Here is a 15,786-nt window from a genome sequence, read left to right as displayed (position 1 = left end):
CAATGACGTTTAAGGAAGCTTATCAGTCAAGTTTCTCGACTTCTCTGGGCTATGTTCTCAAATGTATTGCTGCATTTGTAGATATTTTTCCATTGTTTCTCGATGAAGAGGAGAATGGTTTTAATCCTATGTGTGGAGAGGTCTTTCCTGCCTGGTAAGTAAGCTTACTACATAATAAAAGGTGTATCAGTAGGAAATCTTGGGCCATCAGATGATGCCATTGGCGATCTGAATAGTTCCAAAGCCACAGGCCTTGTGTGTTTCTAGTAAACAAAGAAGTTTCACACATAAATGTTATAAAGAGGTGCTCTTGAAGGTACCCAAAGTTTCATTCTGTTGAGGCAGTATGTTAAAAACATACAGAACAAAGATTAAGGGAATTCTAGTTCAGCAATATGAAAAATGCAAATATGTAAATTTTCAGTCTGTCCAGTGTTAAGTCCTGAGATAGTTTCCTCTATTTTTTGTTCTAATATTTTGCTTTTTTTATTTAACTCTTCATCTTTGTAGGCTGTGTGGGTGAGGAAATCTCCCCTTTTTGGCTATGCCATTGACCTCAGTAGTAGAACTAGATGAATTTTGGGGTGCATGATGAAAAAGGATGTGGGTATATGCTTATATTATTCCTCTTACATAGTAGCCTGGGTGCTCTTTCTGTCAGAAGAATTGAATTGGTATCTACCTCCAGGGTCCCCCAAGCTGTTATATCATATGCTGATATTGAGTCTTTAACCTAACCTTTAGGTGTTTGCCTACGTTAAGGAATATTTAATAGACTTAAATTTTCCTTGCATTTAATGAAAATGTGCTTTATTGCATGGAAATGAAGGAGCAACCTTGAAAAAAATACCTGTCTGTATTTTAGTACTTGCTTAATTCTTAATATGTTTCTGTATAAGGCAAAACTCTTGAGAGGGATTTCCTGCCACCATTATAAAATAGACAGAGACACAGAGGTCCTGTCCTTCCTGAAAAAGCTGGGAAAGGTGGTTGAAAACTTGCAAAAGAAGTAATTGAACCAGACCTGCCATGGGCTGGTTAAGATTGTTTTTGCTCTGTGAACTCTTCAACATTTTTCTCCAGTTCCATTCCTTCTGCAGGTAAAATGTTAGGTTTTCACCATTAGTGAGTAATGTGACATGCAATATAAGTACTTGGGTTTGAACACCTCATGGTAAAAAGAGTCTGACACTGATGCAGAAACTAAGAAATCTGTATATAAGTGATACTTATTAGTTAGAAGTGAAATCTCTCACTTAGGTTTTGCTTTATTGCTAGTGTGTTCATCTATCCCTTTGTGCACACAGAAGGGCAAACCATGATTTTATTAATACACTTCCTAAGCTTCATATGAGATAGGAAAAAATTCAGATGTAGATTGTCTAATTGGAAAAGAACAGGAAGGGGGTCAGTGCTTACTCTTCCCTTTCCACGTTAGTGAAGAGCCAGAGCTTTTAGTCTTGCTGTAGTGGAGAAGAACTGAATTTCACTTCCAAGGTTGTATTTCTTAATTGAAAATTTGATGTAATAAGCAGTTTACCTATAGACCTCTCCATTATTTAATTACATTCTTTAAGCTGGTTATTATACAAATTGCTGAATATCTTCAATTGTTTTTATGTATTGTGAGCAGCTGTGTAAGATAAGTTAAATCACATGTGTAATCCAATAATGTGGCCAAAAGTATTAAGTTTCTCCAGTATTTTGCCTAATTCTGTTGACCTACTTTTTTCATCTGACTCAATAATGAAAAGTTTTTTCAAGCAGGTTAGTATAAAATAATAATAAAACAAAAAGAAAAAAACCCTTTTACTTACTTCTGTCAGGTTTTTCATTAGCATAAAGCATTATGTATAATGCGTCATATTGGTAGTGGGGAGAACAGATTATTTGGCCTCATAGCTTTTGCTATTGCTGCATCCTCATCAGAATGTGCTCGTCTGAAGTCTCTGTTTTTAGTGTGGGAGTTCGTTGATTTTAGTAGTGTCCAAATGGATTATGTGTATTTATCATGATTCCTGTTATATATGTTGAAGTACCATTTTCTAGGCTTAAATATCATCTTAAAATAAAAATATCTGCTTCACGAAAACAATATTTCATACAGATAACGCTGATTACTTATATCTTAAAGGTCAAACAAGTCCACCACACAGAAAATCCCACAGAAACACAGAATTGTCTCACTAGAAATACATTGGTTAAGTGCTGGAAGTCTCAATGCTAAGGGAGCAGGTAGCTCAGAGCAGGTAGTGGAGATGAAGGATATCATCAAGACCTCTATAGACAGCAAACCTACTGTTATTTATTAAACTCAAGATTCCCTGTTGCTGCTAATAATGGATTTAGCTGTTCATGATTTTTTTGAAATGTCAGCTATGAAGATGTAGATTTGAAGCAACATCTGGAAATGTGGGTGAGAAGCTTGGGGGGTTGCATATAGCGTGGTGAAAAGACTGAGTTGTTAAATGTGCCTGTTAGATTCTCCTCCTTAGGCTGTCTAAAATCTTTGCTCAAGCTTCTGAAAATACAGGTCAGGAGTTACAGTGCTGTCCTGGTACACCCACAGAAATGTTTCTTGTAAAATTTGATGGATAGTAAGATAGTCGATAGCTGAAGTTGGATAGTTTATTAAGCTTCAGAGTGAGGTAAATTAAGCTTCGTAGCAGCTGAGCTCATTGCTGCAAAAAGGGTGATACTGCCCTTTACTGGTTCTTTTAATTTCTGGCTTCAGGATCTCACGTCCTACGTTCCTCACAGGTCTCCAGTGCCCTGCTCAGAGTGGGGTGATGCAGAGAGCAAAATGATGGGAAAACAATTTTGTTTTGATTCCTCCCCCCCCCTCTTCTGTAGGAGAATTTTCTGTTGGTTCAGGTTCATGGGTTAGCTCACTGAGAGGGCTCTGGTGAATGTCCGTATCAGGGCCTAAGGAACAGGCATGCAGCCAGGGGTAGGAGAGGAACTGATTGCCCCTTTTGGAAGTGTCTGGACCTTTATCTGGTACCCATCTGAAACTTTATCTTTGCCAAGAAAATCTCATAGAAACCAACAGGAGAGCTTGATTTTCCTCAGAGATAATATGATAAGAAAGAATTTATCACTAAGTATTTAATTGTTATTGTTCCCCACAGAAGGGGAAGAGAAGGCTGGAGGGCTGAGTGCCTTTTGCTGAGCTTGTGATTAGAAACTGGGTCTTTTGGGTAGCAGGATGCTTAGCCAGTTGATTGGTGTAGTGTCAGGCTGCTTGTTATTTGGGGCAGCTGGAGAAAAAGTGCTACTTCTTTGAAAGCCAGATTTTAGGAAAGCAATATACCTATTAATGCATCTATGTACTCCTACAGCTAAGCTGGAAGTCTGTCCCTCATTAATGTATGTAATGACGGACAGCAAACCTTAAGTAGTCTCTCATACCTAACAAAAGAAAATACAATGGATTGTTAATATGGAGATTTGACACAGAAATTTTTTCTCAGATTCTTGTATAGCCGGTGTGATTGTTGAGTGTGTTTTGGAATCTTTAAGTCATGTGTTAGTAACTCAGGTTTCAAAAACAGAAGTGTGATACTGTAAATGAAGATTGATTTGTTACTCCTGGTGTATAAAAAACATTGATTAAAAACAATGCAAATTTGCTCAGGCATTTATATTTCTGCTTTTATTCTGTACCTGGTAGATACCTCTGTTTAAGACTTTGCGATTTTTGACTTGTTATATTGGGATCAGTTTCTGTTAAAGTGAAGCGATTTGCTCATGAGCTTTGAAGAAAGCATAATAGGAGTACATGTGTCTGTTATTTTTCTCCTTCAGATTCTCCTATACAGTTTTCCATGTGCAGTGTGTATTTTGTAAGAGGTACATTTACTATTGTAAACATGCCAAGAATGTTAGGTAGCGTTATAAACTGAAAGAAAGAAATACACAGTATTAGTATTTCCTCCTATTCTTGCTATATAAATTTTTTTCTCATCTATGCAGGAGGTTGCATCAACAGTTTGAAAGCTATAAAGAGCAAGTAAGAAAGATAGGGGAAGAAGCCCGCCGTTACCAGGGAGAGCACAAGGATGATGCTCCAACATGTGGAATCTGTCATAAAACAAAGTTTGCAGATGGTTGTGGCCATTTATGCTCTTATTGCCGGACCAAGTTTTGTGCTCGATGTGGAGGTCGTGTCTCTCTGCGATCAAACAATGTAAGTCTTCTGATGTGTACTCTTAGAAAAAGCTTCCTTGACATTGTCACGCTGCAGATTGTTCACCTTAAGTTTGGCATTTCATGCTTCATTTTACTTAAGTGTCTCATTCATCACTTCATTATGAGGTGTGTATAAAGTAGAATAATGTATTTAATGATTATGGCAATTCTTAGAATTCATTGAGTCAATTAAAGAAAAAGAGGAACACATGGTGTGTGATAGCTTGAAAATATTCTCGTTTTGCATAGAATGGAAGAGGAAACTGTTTTGCTCAGGTGCAAAGCCACATTGATAATTTTTTATTGAACTAATTTAATTTTAGATTTCTTCTATAGAGCTTTTAATATACATTTATAGATTTTTCTTACATAAAATCAGTTAATCTTGGGGGTAAAAACTTATCCAGCAACACAGTGATAGTGTTATGTCAATTTATTTTAAATTTATTTAAAAAGTAAAACTGTAGATTAATCTGGGTTGGGTATCCTACTGTCAGGTGAGAGAAATCTTTCTCCCTCTGGTCCACACGCAGTTAGCTGCAGTAGCTGTCCATAAAAACAGAGGGTATCAAAGAATACCCTCTGTTCAGTCAGTCCGCTCCAAAGAACTGGCTACTCACTTGTATATGAGTGGCTGGCTCTGTGTTTGGAAGACCATTACCCAGTGATTATTTTTAGCTGATCATTTAGGACTATCGTGTGTTATAAAATGTTTTTTTTTTATTGCATGACTAAGGTTTTTTTATCTATCATGAGATGGAATAACTTTCTTATATGGCTTTAAGGTGCCAATCTTTTGAAGGGGAAATGCATCAATGCTCTTTGTCTCAAAACAAATTCAGTTAAAAATGGTCACGAATTTTATGACAGATAATCGTGTTCTCAATAGAACTAGTTTATGGCCTTTCACTTTCTTTGTGCTAAACATCAACAGAATAGGGCTTCTGAACTTTCATGTAAACAACAACAAAAAAATCCCGAGAAAAAAATGCATTTAATCTTTATGTGGAAGTTTTCTGTAGCTGTGATGTATTTGTGAGTCTATTAAATTACATTCACATTCTGAAAAAGTTACATAGGCACATTGGACAAAAATATTCAGATGTTCATACTTCAACATATAAACAGATGCATTCAATACAAATAGATGCATTACATTGCATCACCCATAGGTGGTGTCATTAGAGCAAGTCTACGAAAATACTGTTTACTTTGATATGTTATACTATTAATTAGACTGTGTATCTTACAGTGTATCTTTACTCAGAAAAAGATGGAATGTATTGTAATTATTTTTTACCCACTGTTTCAAGTCACAGAAATGAAGAAGTGTTTGTACTTTCATTCATTTGTAACTTGCCTTTTGTTTGTTCTGTTTATGCTTCTGTGGCTTAGGATGGGAAAACATGATTTCTACATATGCAGTAATGTCATCTTTTTATTTAAAGCTTTTTTATTTTTTCTTCGAAATTTTATGTTTTAATCTCTTTGTAGAGAGTTACTAGAATTGCATTTCTTTGAAATCTGTCTATTAATACTTGCCTATTTTATTCTTTTTCTCTTCTTTTTTTTCTTTTCTCTTTTTATTCTGCTTCCTTGGATGCTTTCCCAAAGGAGGACAAAGTGGTTAGAATCCATGCTTTTTATCATTTATTATTATATTGTTGTTAGTTATCTGGGAAACACTTTAATGTAAAAAACTGAACTGAAATTTTAGTCATCTAAAGGGGAGGGGGGAAGTACAGGAGTCCTAACATCTAGGCCCTGCCTATCCCCTAGCTTAACACAGGCTTCAGAGATAGCTCAGCAAACAAACTGGAGACTGTTGTCAAAATTGGGACAATAAAAGAAATCAGTTAAGAACTTAGAATTATTAATAGGCTATAAAATAGAGGAGGTAATAAAGTGTAATAAAGCTTTAGTTCGTAAAAATGTCTTTGGTTAACATCTTGACTATTTCAATGAAAGGTCCTTCCATCATGTTCAGGAAATCTAATTTAGTATTTTAATTGTAATTTTACATTGATTTATGTGGTTTGCTGTGTTTCATTGGCTGCAGCAGAAATTCAGGGAATTCTTGTGAAATCAGCTTTTTACTTTACATTTGGAATAATACACATAGGCAAAGTTTAACCTCTTAAAGCTGGACACAGATACAGTGAGCAAGATAGAGGGAATGCTTTGCAAATGTGTAATTGCCATTTAAAAAATTTGCAAACCTTTTAGGATCAAGTACTGGCATACGCACTACTAATGTCTGTGCTGCTGTGCCGTATCTGAGATACATGAGGGTAGTTCCCTGTTCATCTCTGCATCCTGTGTATAGAGAAAGGGATAGTAATACTTCAGCAGAACAGTGCATGTTCACTTACAGCCTCTTCTCAGGCAGGTTTGCAAAACGTGGTATTTTAACTTGGAGACTTAGGTAGTGGGAATTAGTCAGCAGCTGAGACAAGTGTAAAGTCATTAGAAACCAATGTAGTTTCGGACATGTGGATGGTGGTGTTATACTTGTATTACGAAGTGGTGGTATGCCCCAACTTGAATTATAGCATAAATGTAAGCTTTTATAGTTTTATACTCTGTAACGCTCAGAGAAAATTATTTCTATCTCACCTGCATATTGTGGTAGATTTTTTTCCTAAGGCAGCAGTGTTCTAAGAGCAAGGTTGTTTTTCTAATGGTTATGAAGTATAACTCACTACAGCTTCATTCCACTGTTTTTGGTGTAGTACTCTGAAGAAAGCGCTGAAATAATCTGGGACTTCCAGATCTTTTCCATTCTATTCATGTAATCACTTAGGATAGAGTTGGAGAAGTTTCAGCTTGGTAACTAATGTCTTACTAATGCAGTGCATCACTGATGCATCCATGGGTGTGTATTAAAAGGCTAGTGCACTTGAAACAGTCGTCTTCAGGGCCAAAAACAGCAAAGCTCTTAAATGCCATAAGTGCCATTTAGGTACGATTGAGCCACGTAGGTTTTGGAGAGCAATACAGGCAGAACTTCATCTGACTTGCTTATGTGCTTGAGGCATCCTTCATGCTTCAATCTGGGACAAAAACTTTGCTAGATAACTGAAATAGTGATAGTCCACATAGAGTAGAGAATGTGCCTTTAATAAGGTGACAGCTTAGGTGCTCATCTTTGAAAAATGTCATTTGGGATGCAGAAACTAGACTCCACTGAAGTGCTCTGAAGACATGTTTCCTGAAGATGTACCTGACTCATTTGGATTGTCCTAAGTTCAGTTAAAAATACTCTTACAGTTTGCCCTTGCCTTGGTTTAGGTTTTGTGGTGTTGAACTCCAAGCTTCCACATGCCAAGAAAATGCCCCAATAATATACTTGAAAATATCTTCTGTACCTTGTGATGAAGCTAAGCTACATCTCTTTAACAGCTGAAAAGTTAAGGGAGTCAGAGGAAGAGTATCCAATAGTTAGTCCTGATTGTGTGAGGAACCTGGGAAACTTTTTTATAAAGTACAATTGTTTTAGCAGTGCTTGTCTCTGAAAGCTAATGAAATATATAGAACAAATTAGTTAGAAAACATTAACACATATCTAGCAAATAACATCCTTTGTAAGCAGAACAACTGGTATAACTCATGTAAAGCAACATGAGAAAAATATTTTGTTATTATTTGCAGTGGCTCAACATTCTTGATTAATCTACATATAGGGACAAACCCTTCTATATCTGATGAGTTTAATCTTAGTAAAGACTTTTTAAACATGTTTATATGAGCCTTGTTCTCTCCACATGAATTTTTACCACAATAAATTATATTAATATTAAAACACATGCACCAAGTTCCTACAAGTTAAGAGTGCATCAGTTGGAAAGGATGATGAAGTGTGTGATACCAATTCCAGGAAAAGTCAAGCATTGTCATAGATTCGAGTTATTTCATGTAGAGTTGCAGAATTAATGAGACCTCACCTGGAGGTTGTGTAACATGTGTTACCCAGCTTTGACAAATACAAACTGTGATAGGCGCAAAGAAAGTCATGCAGAGGATGGTCAAAGAAATAAAAAGCTGTTTATATGGGAGAAGACTAGAGACTAGGGGGACAAAAGCTAGAGTAATCATAACTGATATCGAGAAATATATTAATTTTAAACAATAAAAATAACCTTCCGTCAAGAGGATAGTAAATGCAGAAGGCCGATTGGGTGTAACTTGGCCGTAAATGCTCTTGGCTTGGAAGAAGATTTTGCAATCAGAAGAGTAAAGCCTTGGGAAATGTTTCCATTTTAAAGGTTAAATTTGAGAAGTTTAGGAAAGGATTTAAGCAATGTAGTTGTTTGTGGCTATAGAGGAGTGTATTAGGTCCTGAAGAGAACTGTTACTTCTAGCTAAATACTTTTAAAATGGGGTATAAATAATGTAATACTTTTTGAAGCTGTTCTTCACCTTTCCAAGTAAGTAACCAAATGTATTTGAAGGACTGTTTCAAAAATACGTAGCGTATGTGCTCTGTTCATTTAAAATAATAAAGGACATCCCAAAGCATTCATTCCTTGTAGTGTGAGTGTTAGTTGGCATCTTAGGTTTGTCAAGACATGACTCCAGTATGCTTACTAAATTAATTGGCAATAACTGGTACATCCTAGTGGCCTAATGAGGCACATAATTTGCCATGATTCTTATTCTAATATGTCAAAATGTACACCTAAATATGTGTCTTGAGTTCTTCCATATTCTTTGAGTATTGGTTAGCTTTTCATACTTTTCACCAGAGCCTGCTTGATCTTCATATGGTTGAAGACAGGCCACATTTAATGGGAGCACTGTCAGATAAGAAGACTGATAGCTAGTCTGTTTATTCAAATCAGGCTTAAATGTAGTTGTACAGTGAGAGTATTTATTGTTAATAATATTACCGATAATACTGGGTTTGAAAACAGTTGGCAGTTCTCTGATGTACAGAAAAAGGGCAAATGTTTTCCTTCATGTTACCTTAGTATTCAGAAACGTTATGTGAATGTGGCAACCCATTCACTGTGACCCCTGTGCATTTCTGCATACTTCTAAAGAAGGGAGAATGTTAGTAGTACAGAATTTTACGTGAGACTTCATTTCAGAAGGAAGTCATGTAGGTGCTTAGAGAAAAGCTACTTTTAATTTGGTACAAGGTTTTCTAGGTGTTGTCAGTGCCTTAGAGTGTGTCTGCACTTTCACTCTGGATCCTTCAAGTTGTGTTTCGTACACCAGCATTTTAATTCTTTCCATTCCATTCACTCTCCCCTCTGATACGAACTATCGGGGTTATTAGGCAGTGGAGAAGCCAGCAAAATATCCCGCTGGAGCTTCTCCCTGGTTTGGCAAGGAGTGGGCAGAGCTCTGGCTCAGTACTCCTGCTTGCTCTGTTCTTCTCTCCAGTGGTACCACAGCCTTTAGAGAAAAAAAAAAACACCTGAAAATACAGCTTTTTTTCCTTGCATCATTCCTGTAAAACCTCTTCCTAATATTTGGTTAGGCAATGTGTTTCCTTTGTAAAGCATCTGATGTATGAAGTCGTATGGCTCTGTTTCTCCTTACAGAAAAGGAGATACATTTTGGATTACAAAAGTAGTCTTGAATGAGTGTATGCAGTTTCTTTGGATCAAAATTAAAGTTTTTTGTGAGGTGCTGTGGGTGTATTGAACTAAGTGCAATTTGTATGATATTGTCAGTTAAGTGGAAGTTCCATGTTCCAGATTAAGCTAAATATTTATCTGTAGAAATCAGTCTACCATTCTAAAGATTTCATTAAGATTACAAGCTTTGATGAAGTTTAAAATGAAAAGAATTGAGAGCAAGTGATGAAAGACAGTTTTGCCACTGTTTCCTGTGTTTTCCTGAAATGTTAGTTGCGCAGAATAGAGCTGTTTGCTTACACATTTTTCTGTTTGCATACATAAGGACAACTGAGGGGAAATCAGGATGTAAAATACATTGTAAATAGAATGGAATTGATTTAACTGAACTTAGTGGTATGCGGCTGCAGAAAGTAATGCCAGTTCTCAGTGCTGAGATACTGGAGATTCATATTTCTGATCTGGCTTTCACTGAAATTGTTTTCATTTTAGTATAATGTCAGTGATTTATACTTGTAAAGAAAGACAACTTGGAAACATTTCCCTAATTGTGTGTCAGGTATTTTTACAGGGTGTTTGTCATTTAGTTCCTTTAAATTATGCTTCAAATTTCCTTACATAATGACTTGCTAATTTAAGCCTTACTAACTTGAGTGCATATGCCATGCAATTCAGCTGTGTACTGTTGGTTTTAACAGAAGTTGTTAATATTGCCAGAACAAAATGTCTGGATTGTCAGGAGTGTTTTTACATCCCTTTCACAGAACTCTTTTGTCAATTTGTTCGTTAAAAGGCTAATTTGTGTGAAATTCTGACTAATACTGCTGCAGAACAACAATAAAAAAATCCATCAGAAAGAAATAAGATTGCAAATCAAATTGCAAAGTGATAGGAGATAAATTCTCTCTCTCTAACATTCAACATTATTTGTTTCCTAAAAGACCTGGGGTTTGTATGCATCAGGAAAGAAGCACGCATTTTCAGTTATCGCTCCCTGGAATTTCTGCTTTCAGCAGATAATAGGAAAAAAAAGAAAAAACCCCAAACAGCAGTCCAGCAACAAACTGAGGAATTCTATCTCAAGTAAGGTGTGGAACACTGGCCTCTGCTTTCTAGGAACTTATTTCACTTGCAAAAAAATCCAAGAGTTATTTTTTTTAAAGTATATTTTTAAAATCAGCTTGCTTTCCACCCAGTTTGCTGCAGCAATGTGTTTGATTTTTAACACCTGTTTTTCAGTGTACAGCTGGCAAAAATGTTGCTTCTTGTACACAAAAAGAAAAGCAGGCAGCTGTTGCTCGTGCTTCGAAGTTAATCAGATCAGAACGTCATCATTTAATGGTTGGACTGTAGAAGTGTCATTAGACAGCTGATTTTTGTTCCCCTCACTATAGCTTTTAGTCAGCATTAGAACAGTAACCACTCAGTTACGTTCCTTATTGAGGGTTAGTTTACCTGTTAGCCAACTACTTTAACCGTCTAGCCATGCAATTCTACATCTGATGACCAAGAAAATACATTGCTACTGCAGCCCTCTTTCCTAACAGCATATGCCTTCAGCATAGTATTTTTATCATTTTAACACTAACAATCTCACATTCTGTTTGGTCCATTTAAGTTGGTGGTATAAAGCTGGAGATCAAGAGAGCCTTTGAGTGATTCTCCAAGCAATGCTGTGTATCCTCCTGCTTCAGCTATTGTCTGAGGTGTGGGAGATCAGTGTTGAACTCCATGGTGATTAAAGCTTACTTTCACAGATGGGAATACAGTGCTGTCAGTACGGAAATAAAAAGGAACATCTTCCTACCTGACTTGGGTCTGCTTCACTAGAGTTGGAGTGGAAAATGTTGAAATTATTTGTCTGGTTTTCTTTTTGTCCAGAAGTACACATTGTGTTAATATTTTGATGTGCCTTTGCTGAAAATTAGGACATCCATGTAGACTGATCTGTATATAGATGATAACTTTTGAAGCATAGTCAACTCACAGATCTGTTTCTGGCTCCTCCAGCTCTTCATTCACTTTAACATGATTCCAGTAATGTTGCTGTAGAAAGAAAGCAAACTCAGATTTAAATCCATGCAAAACCTGTATATAGCAAGTTGCAATTTTGCATGAGAGGTCACCATATTTATTTGGAGCTGTTCTTGCGTCCTTTCAGTCCATTATGCACATTTAATTGTCTGTAAAGTCATCTTGGAGTATAAAATCTGGAAGTTTGGAATAAAGAGGTGGTGAATCCAGAGACTGTGACAGGTATAGGTAATTTTCATTTGCCCATGACTAGGTTCTCTGAAATCTGGCTTGCACATATTTATTATATCAACACGTTAGGGAATAAGACCATGTTGTTGGATAGCTTTACAGCTCTTTGAAATTAATGATCTGCAATATTAGCTGGAGGACAATGTGGAAGCCAGTGCACTCTACCCATGTGCAGGTGGAGTAAGTCTGGATATAACCCACTTTTCCAGTGTACGTCTGTGCAGTGAGTCTGATCATTGGAAATGTGTTCGTGTTGTGCAATGCTCTGAATGGAAATTAAGTAAAAGTGCCTAGTGTGTATACTTGTGTGATGTCAGACAGTTAATATACTTACCCAGCATTTGTTTGTGTGAGAGGTGGCCTGTCAATCAAGAACGCATTTGGCAGTCAGAATCCTACATATCATCATTTTGTGCAGAGGCACAATTCTTTGTTTTCACTAGTTACAAAATAATGTGCATTGCTAAATAGACTAAATTCAGCAAACTGATTTCTGGGGCTATTTTGTCACCCCAAAACCAAAGAGATTTAGCTAAAAAGAGATCTTGCTGCAAAGAGAGATTTCAAAAGGTTATGACCTATTAGGAATTATGAGAAGCCAACAAGCAGCAGAAAAAATTTCAGAGGACAAAGTAATTATGAGGAATAGATGTAATCTGCGTTCTCCCTCTCTCTCTGTTTCTCTGTTTATTATAAATAACCTTAATCCTCATCCAGGATTAAAATTCAGTGTACTTTGAGCAATGCAATGTCCTAGATAAATGATACTTACATCTCGGTTTTTATATCTCTGGTATCTTTTTACATTTTGGAGTGTTTTGTGATTTTGTTTAACAGATGGATGCTTCCATCTATGTATCTCCAGTGCTGCAGTTAGTGAGGGTTTTTAGGATGGATTGTCATAGAGAAACCTGAGGTACATGAGTTTATTAAATATAATGTGATTTTGAGGATGGAATGTGTCTGTCAAGCAAGCAAATCTATAGACAAAGTTTCTGTAATGTTTTGTGGGGTCCTATTCACCCCCCCCCCCAAGTGTGATTATAAAATATCTGTTACTGGTTGTTTAATGGTTGGTAAGAGACTAAAAATCTACACAAAATGTAATCTGCATTTCATTAAGAAGCAGATAAAATCCAATCATTTTTTAAACTCCACTGGAGATTTCCAAAGAGCTGCAAGTTACTTAGGCTGAAGTACATCACGTGCTGTGCAGTTTGAGTATTCCAACTAAAACACCCATCAACAAATTTACATGCAATAGGTTTACAGAAAATTTGGAATGAAATGTTATTTTCTCAATGATCTATTAGATTTGTAATTAACTTGCCCATAAAAAGAAGACTTTCATAGCAAACCCGTTTGTATTGGTGAGTTTTGTGAAAATGATTTGAAATACTACATTGCAGAAAGTTGAGTATTACTGAGAAATACAGGTTTAATTATACAGATGAGCAGATGTTGCTGCTATAAGTAGATGAGCATGTGCATGATGGTTCTAGAGAAAATGTTTGTATGTTGCTGGGATTAATGGCAGTGTAACTTGCATCTCTGCAACCTGTGGTAAGTGATCAAAACTCATATATACTGACCTATGCATGCATTGGCAAAGTTAATTTTTCTCTCTGTAACTTTTTTTCACTTGCCAAATAGCTTCTACAGAAGGAGAGAGAGCAGCTGAAGGGCCACCCTGCAAACTGCTCTCAGATCTGTGTCAGCCTGAAAGCTTTACCCTTCAGGATTATTTGAATCAGTCCTTTTAGCTTAGAAACCTGCTTTCCCAGCTGATTTCAGGGACTGATCTGATTGTCTTTGTGGGTGGGTTAAAGCAACCACAAAGGCAACTTCTTGCCCATGTAAGTGCAATGCTGCAGAAAAAGCAACAAGTTGGAGATGAATTAAATGGAGGAAAATTTCCTATATTATTTTGGTTTTTACCTCTATGCTTTCAGTACAGATACAACCTTACTCTTTTGTATCTGTGAATATCCTGTGTTGCAGGTTATATCCCTTTGTTCTATACACCTAAGTATATGTTTTCCTGATCAACCAGCAGGTATTTGGTAGAGCCTATTGTTCACATTAGAAGAGCTGCCTTTCTGGGTCACTTCAGCAGCCTATTAAAGAGGAGGTTGGTGAGGTGTCCAAGAGGGATTAACTCAATACATTTACCTGTCAGAATGAATAGGAATCAGTTCCAGATGACAACCCTGACTTTATATGTGAGCTGTGTTCATGCTTTCATTATACTTAGTGGAGGAGATGGGTGTGCCTCAGAGTGATTCAGCTTGTTCTGAACTGAACAAAATCTGCTCTGAACCTTTACCACCTGTAGTGCCCATTTAGGAAAGTATAGCCCCTAGGCATCTAGTGTCGTATAAGATACTGCAGTGTTTTATTGTAGCTTCCAGCAGCTACCCCAGATAAGGGTGGCTCTCAGGTAATTCCTGTGTAATACTGAGCAGCTCCACATCTATTTTGGGAATGTTAGGGCACTGCAGGTAGAACTGAATGCCAGTATAGAGGCAGTTGAATCCTGCTATAGATTGTCATTAATTACAGTAGGAAATCCAGCAGCAGTGATGTCCTGTAGACACATTTAGAAGCCTGTATTTTGTCTTATCTCAAATGAAACTCTACACGCTCAGTCTGCATCTTCTGTACAAACCTGCGCCTCCTCTCCCCTACAGGCAACCTGACAGTTCATACAGCAGCAGGTATTTTTTTTAGCTTTTTGTCTCCTACATAAATTGACCTTCTTCAGAGGGGATATCTGTGATCTTACACAGCTTCAGCTGTCCCCCAGCAGCACTAATGCAGCCTAAGGGAGGCTGGCCTGTGCCGTCTGTCCTTTCGCAGTCCTCAAACTTTTTTCTCTTTCTTAGCCACTTCTTTTTTTGCTCTGCCTATCCTGGGATCAGTTCACCATTGCTTAATTACTTTCATTTCTTTGACCGTAAGTGTATGTAGTTACAGGTCTTTTTAGTGAACTGACTGGATTTGTTTTTTTTTTATTTGATGCAAGAAACAATATCTGTTTTCAGAGTAAAGTGCAGATTTTTTAAACTTTACTTTGGAAGGTATCCTTTTTTTAATTTTCACTGCTTTTTTTTTTTTTTTTTTAGAGTTAGAAGATCCCTTATAGAGTCAGTGGCACGCAGGTTGTCAACAACCTTATTACCTTGCTTTCATTTTTCATTTTGTTCTCAGCTTCTGATAATCTTTCTGTTTGCCTTCAACTTTTTAAAACTATATTATGGCAAGGTTTGAGGCAGTGTTGTTAACAGCCTTTATTTCAATTATAAGCTAATTTATAAATAAGTAATAGTTCAGTAGACAATAATGTTGCACTTAGCTTCCCACTGTTACATTATACCTCCTGTAATAAATTAGAATCATGCAAAAGCAACTTTGCATGTACTAAGTGGATGAAAATTAGTTAAGTGAGGCTCACAGAGGCAATTCTAAACAGCCATCAACATAAACCGAACTTTCTAGTTTAGCCCCAGAGGTGTTATACTTGGGGTTTAACTGCTTTAACATTTGTTTTTAAAAGCCACTCTTTTGCAAGTGCAAAATTATGGCAAGAAGAGCTTCCTGATGTAGAACACTTTATATTGCTTGTAAGTTGGCTGTTGCCTCAAAGCTCATGTCACATATTTTGCTGCCTACCCTTTCACTTCGTTAAGGCCTTCAATTTGATAGGAATAAGTGTTTCACTGTTTTATTTTACAGCTGCTCATAA

The 15,786-nt window shown here is 36.7% G+C and overlaps 1 protein-coding gene across 24 annotated transcripts in view; it reads left to right on the top strand.

Annotated features, from left to right (window-relative positions):
- The window catches only part of RIMS1 (regulating synaptic membrane exocytosis 1), a 302,937-nt gene that overhangs the window by 117,731 nt on the left and 169,420 nt on the right, over nucleotides 1-15,786 (top strand). For 21 of the 24 annotated variants that reach the window (XM_057418890.1, XM_057418888.1, XM_057418863.1 and 18 more), the window contains 2 exons: nucleotides 3,976-4,189; nucleotides 5,806-5,817. In XM_057418890.1, coding sequence (XP_057274873.1) covers nucleotides 3,976-4,189; nucleotides 5,806-5,817 — 226 coding nt within the window. The remainder of the gene's footprint in view (nucleotides 1-3,975; nucleotides 4,190-5,805; nucleotides 5,818-15,786) is intronic. The other 3 variants (XM_057418891.1, XM_057418867.1, XM_057418889.1) reach the window with 1 other exon arrangement.

This window comes from Pezoporus wallicus, unplaced genomic scaffold (assembly GCF_028554395.1).
Source record: "Pezoporus wallicus isolate ANWC-B61680 ecotype Strahan unplaced genomic scaffold, APGP_CSIRO_Pwel_v1 contig_4901, whole genome shotgun sequence".
Lineage (NCBI taxonomy): Eukaryota > Metazoa > Chordata > Aves > Psittaciformes > Psittacidae > Pezoporus > Pezoporus wallicus.
This window is presented reverse-complemented; position numbering and strand designations above follow the sequence as displayed.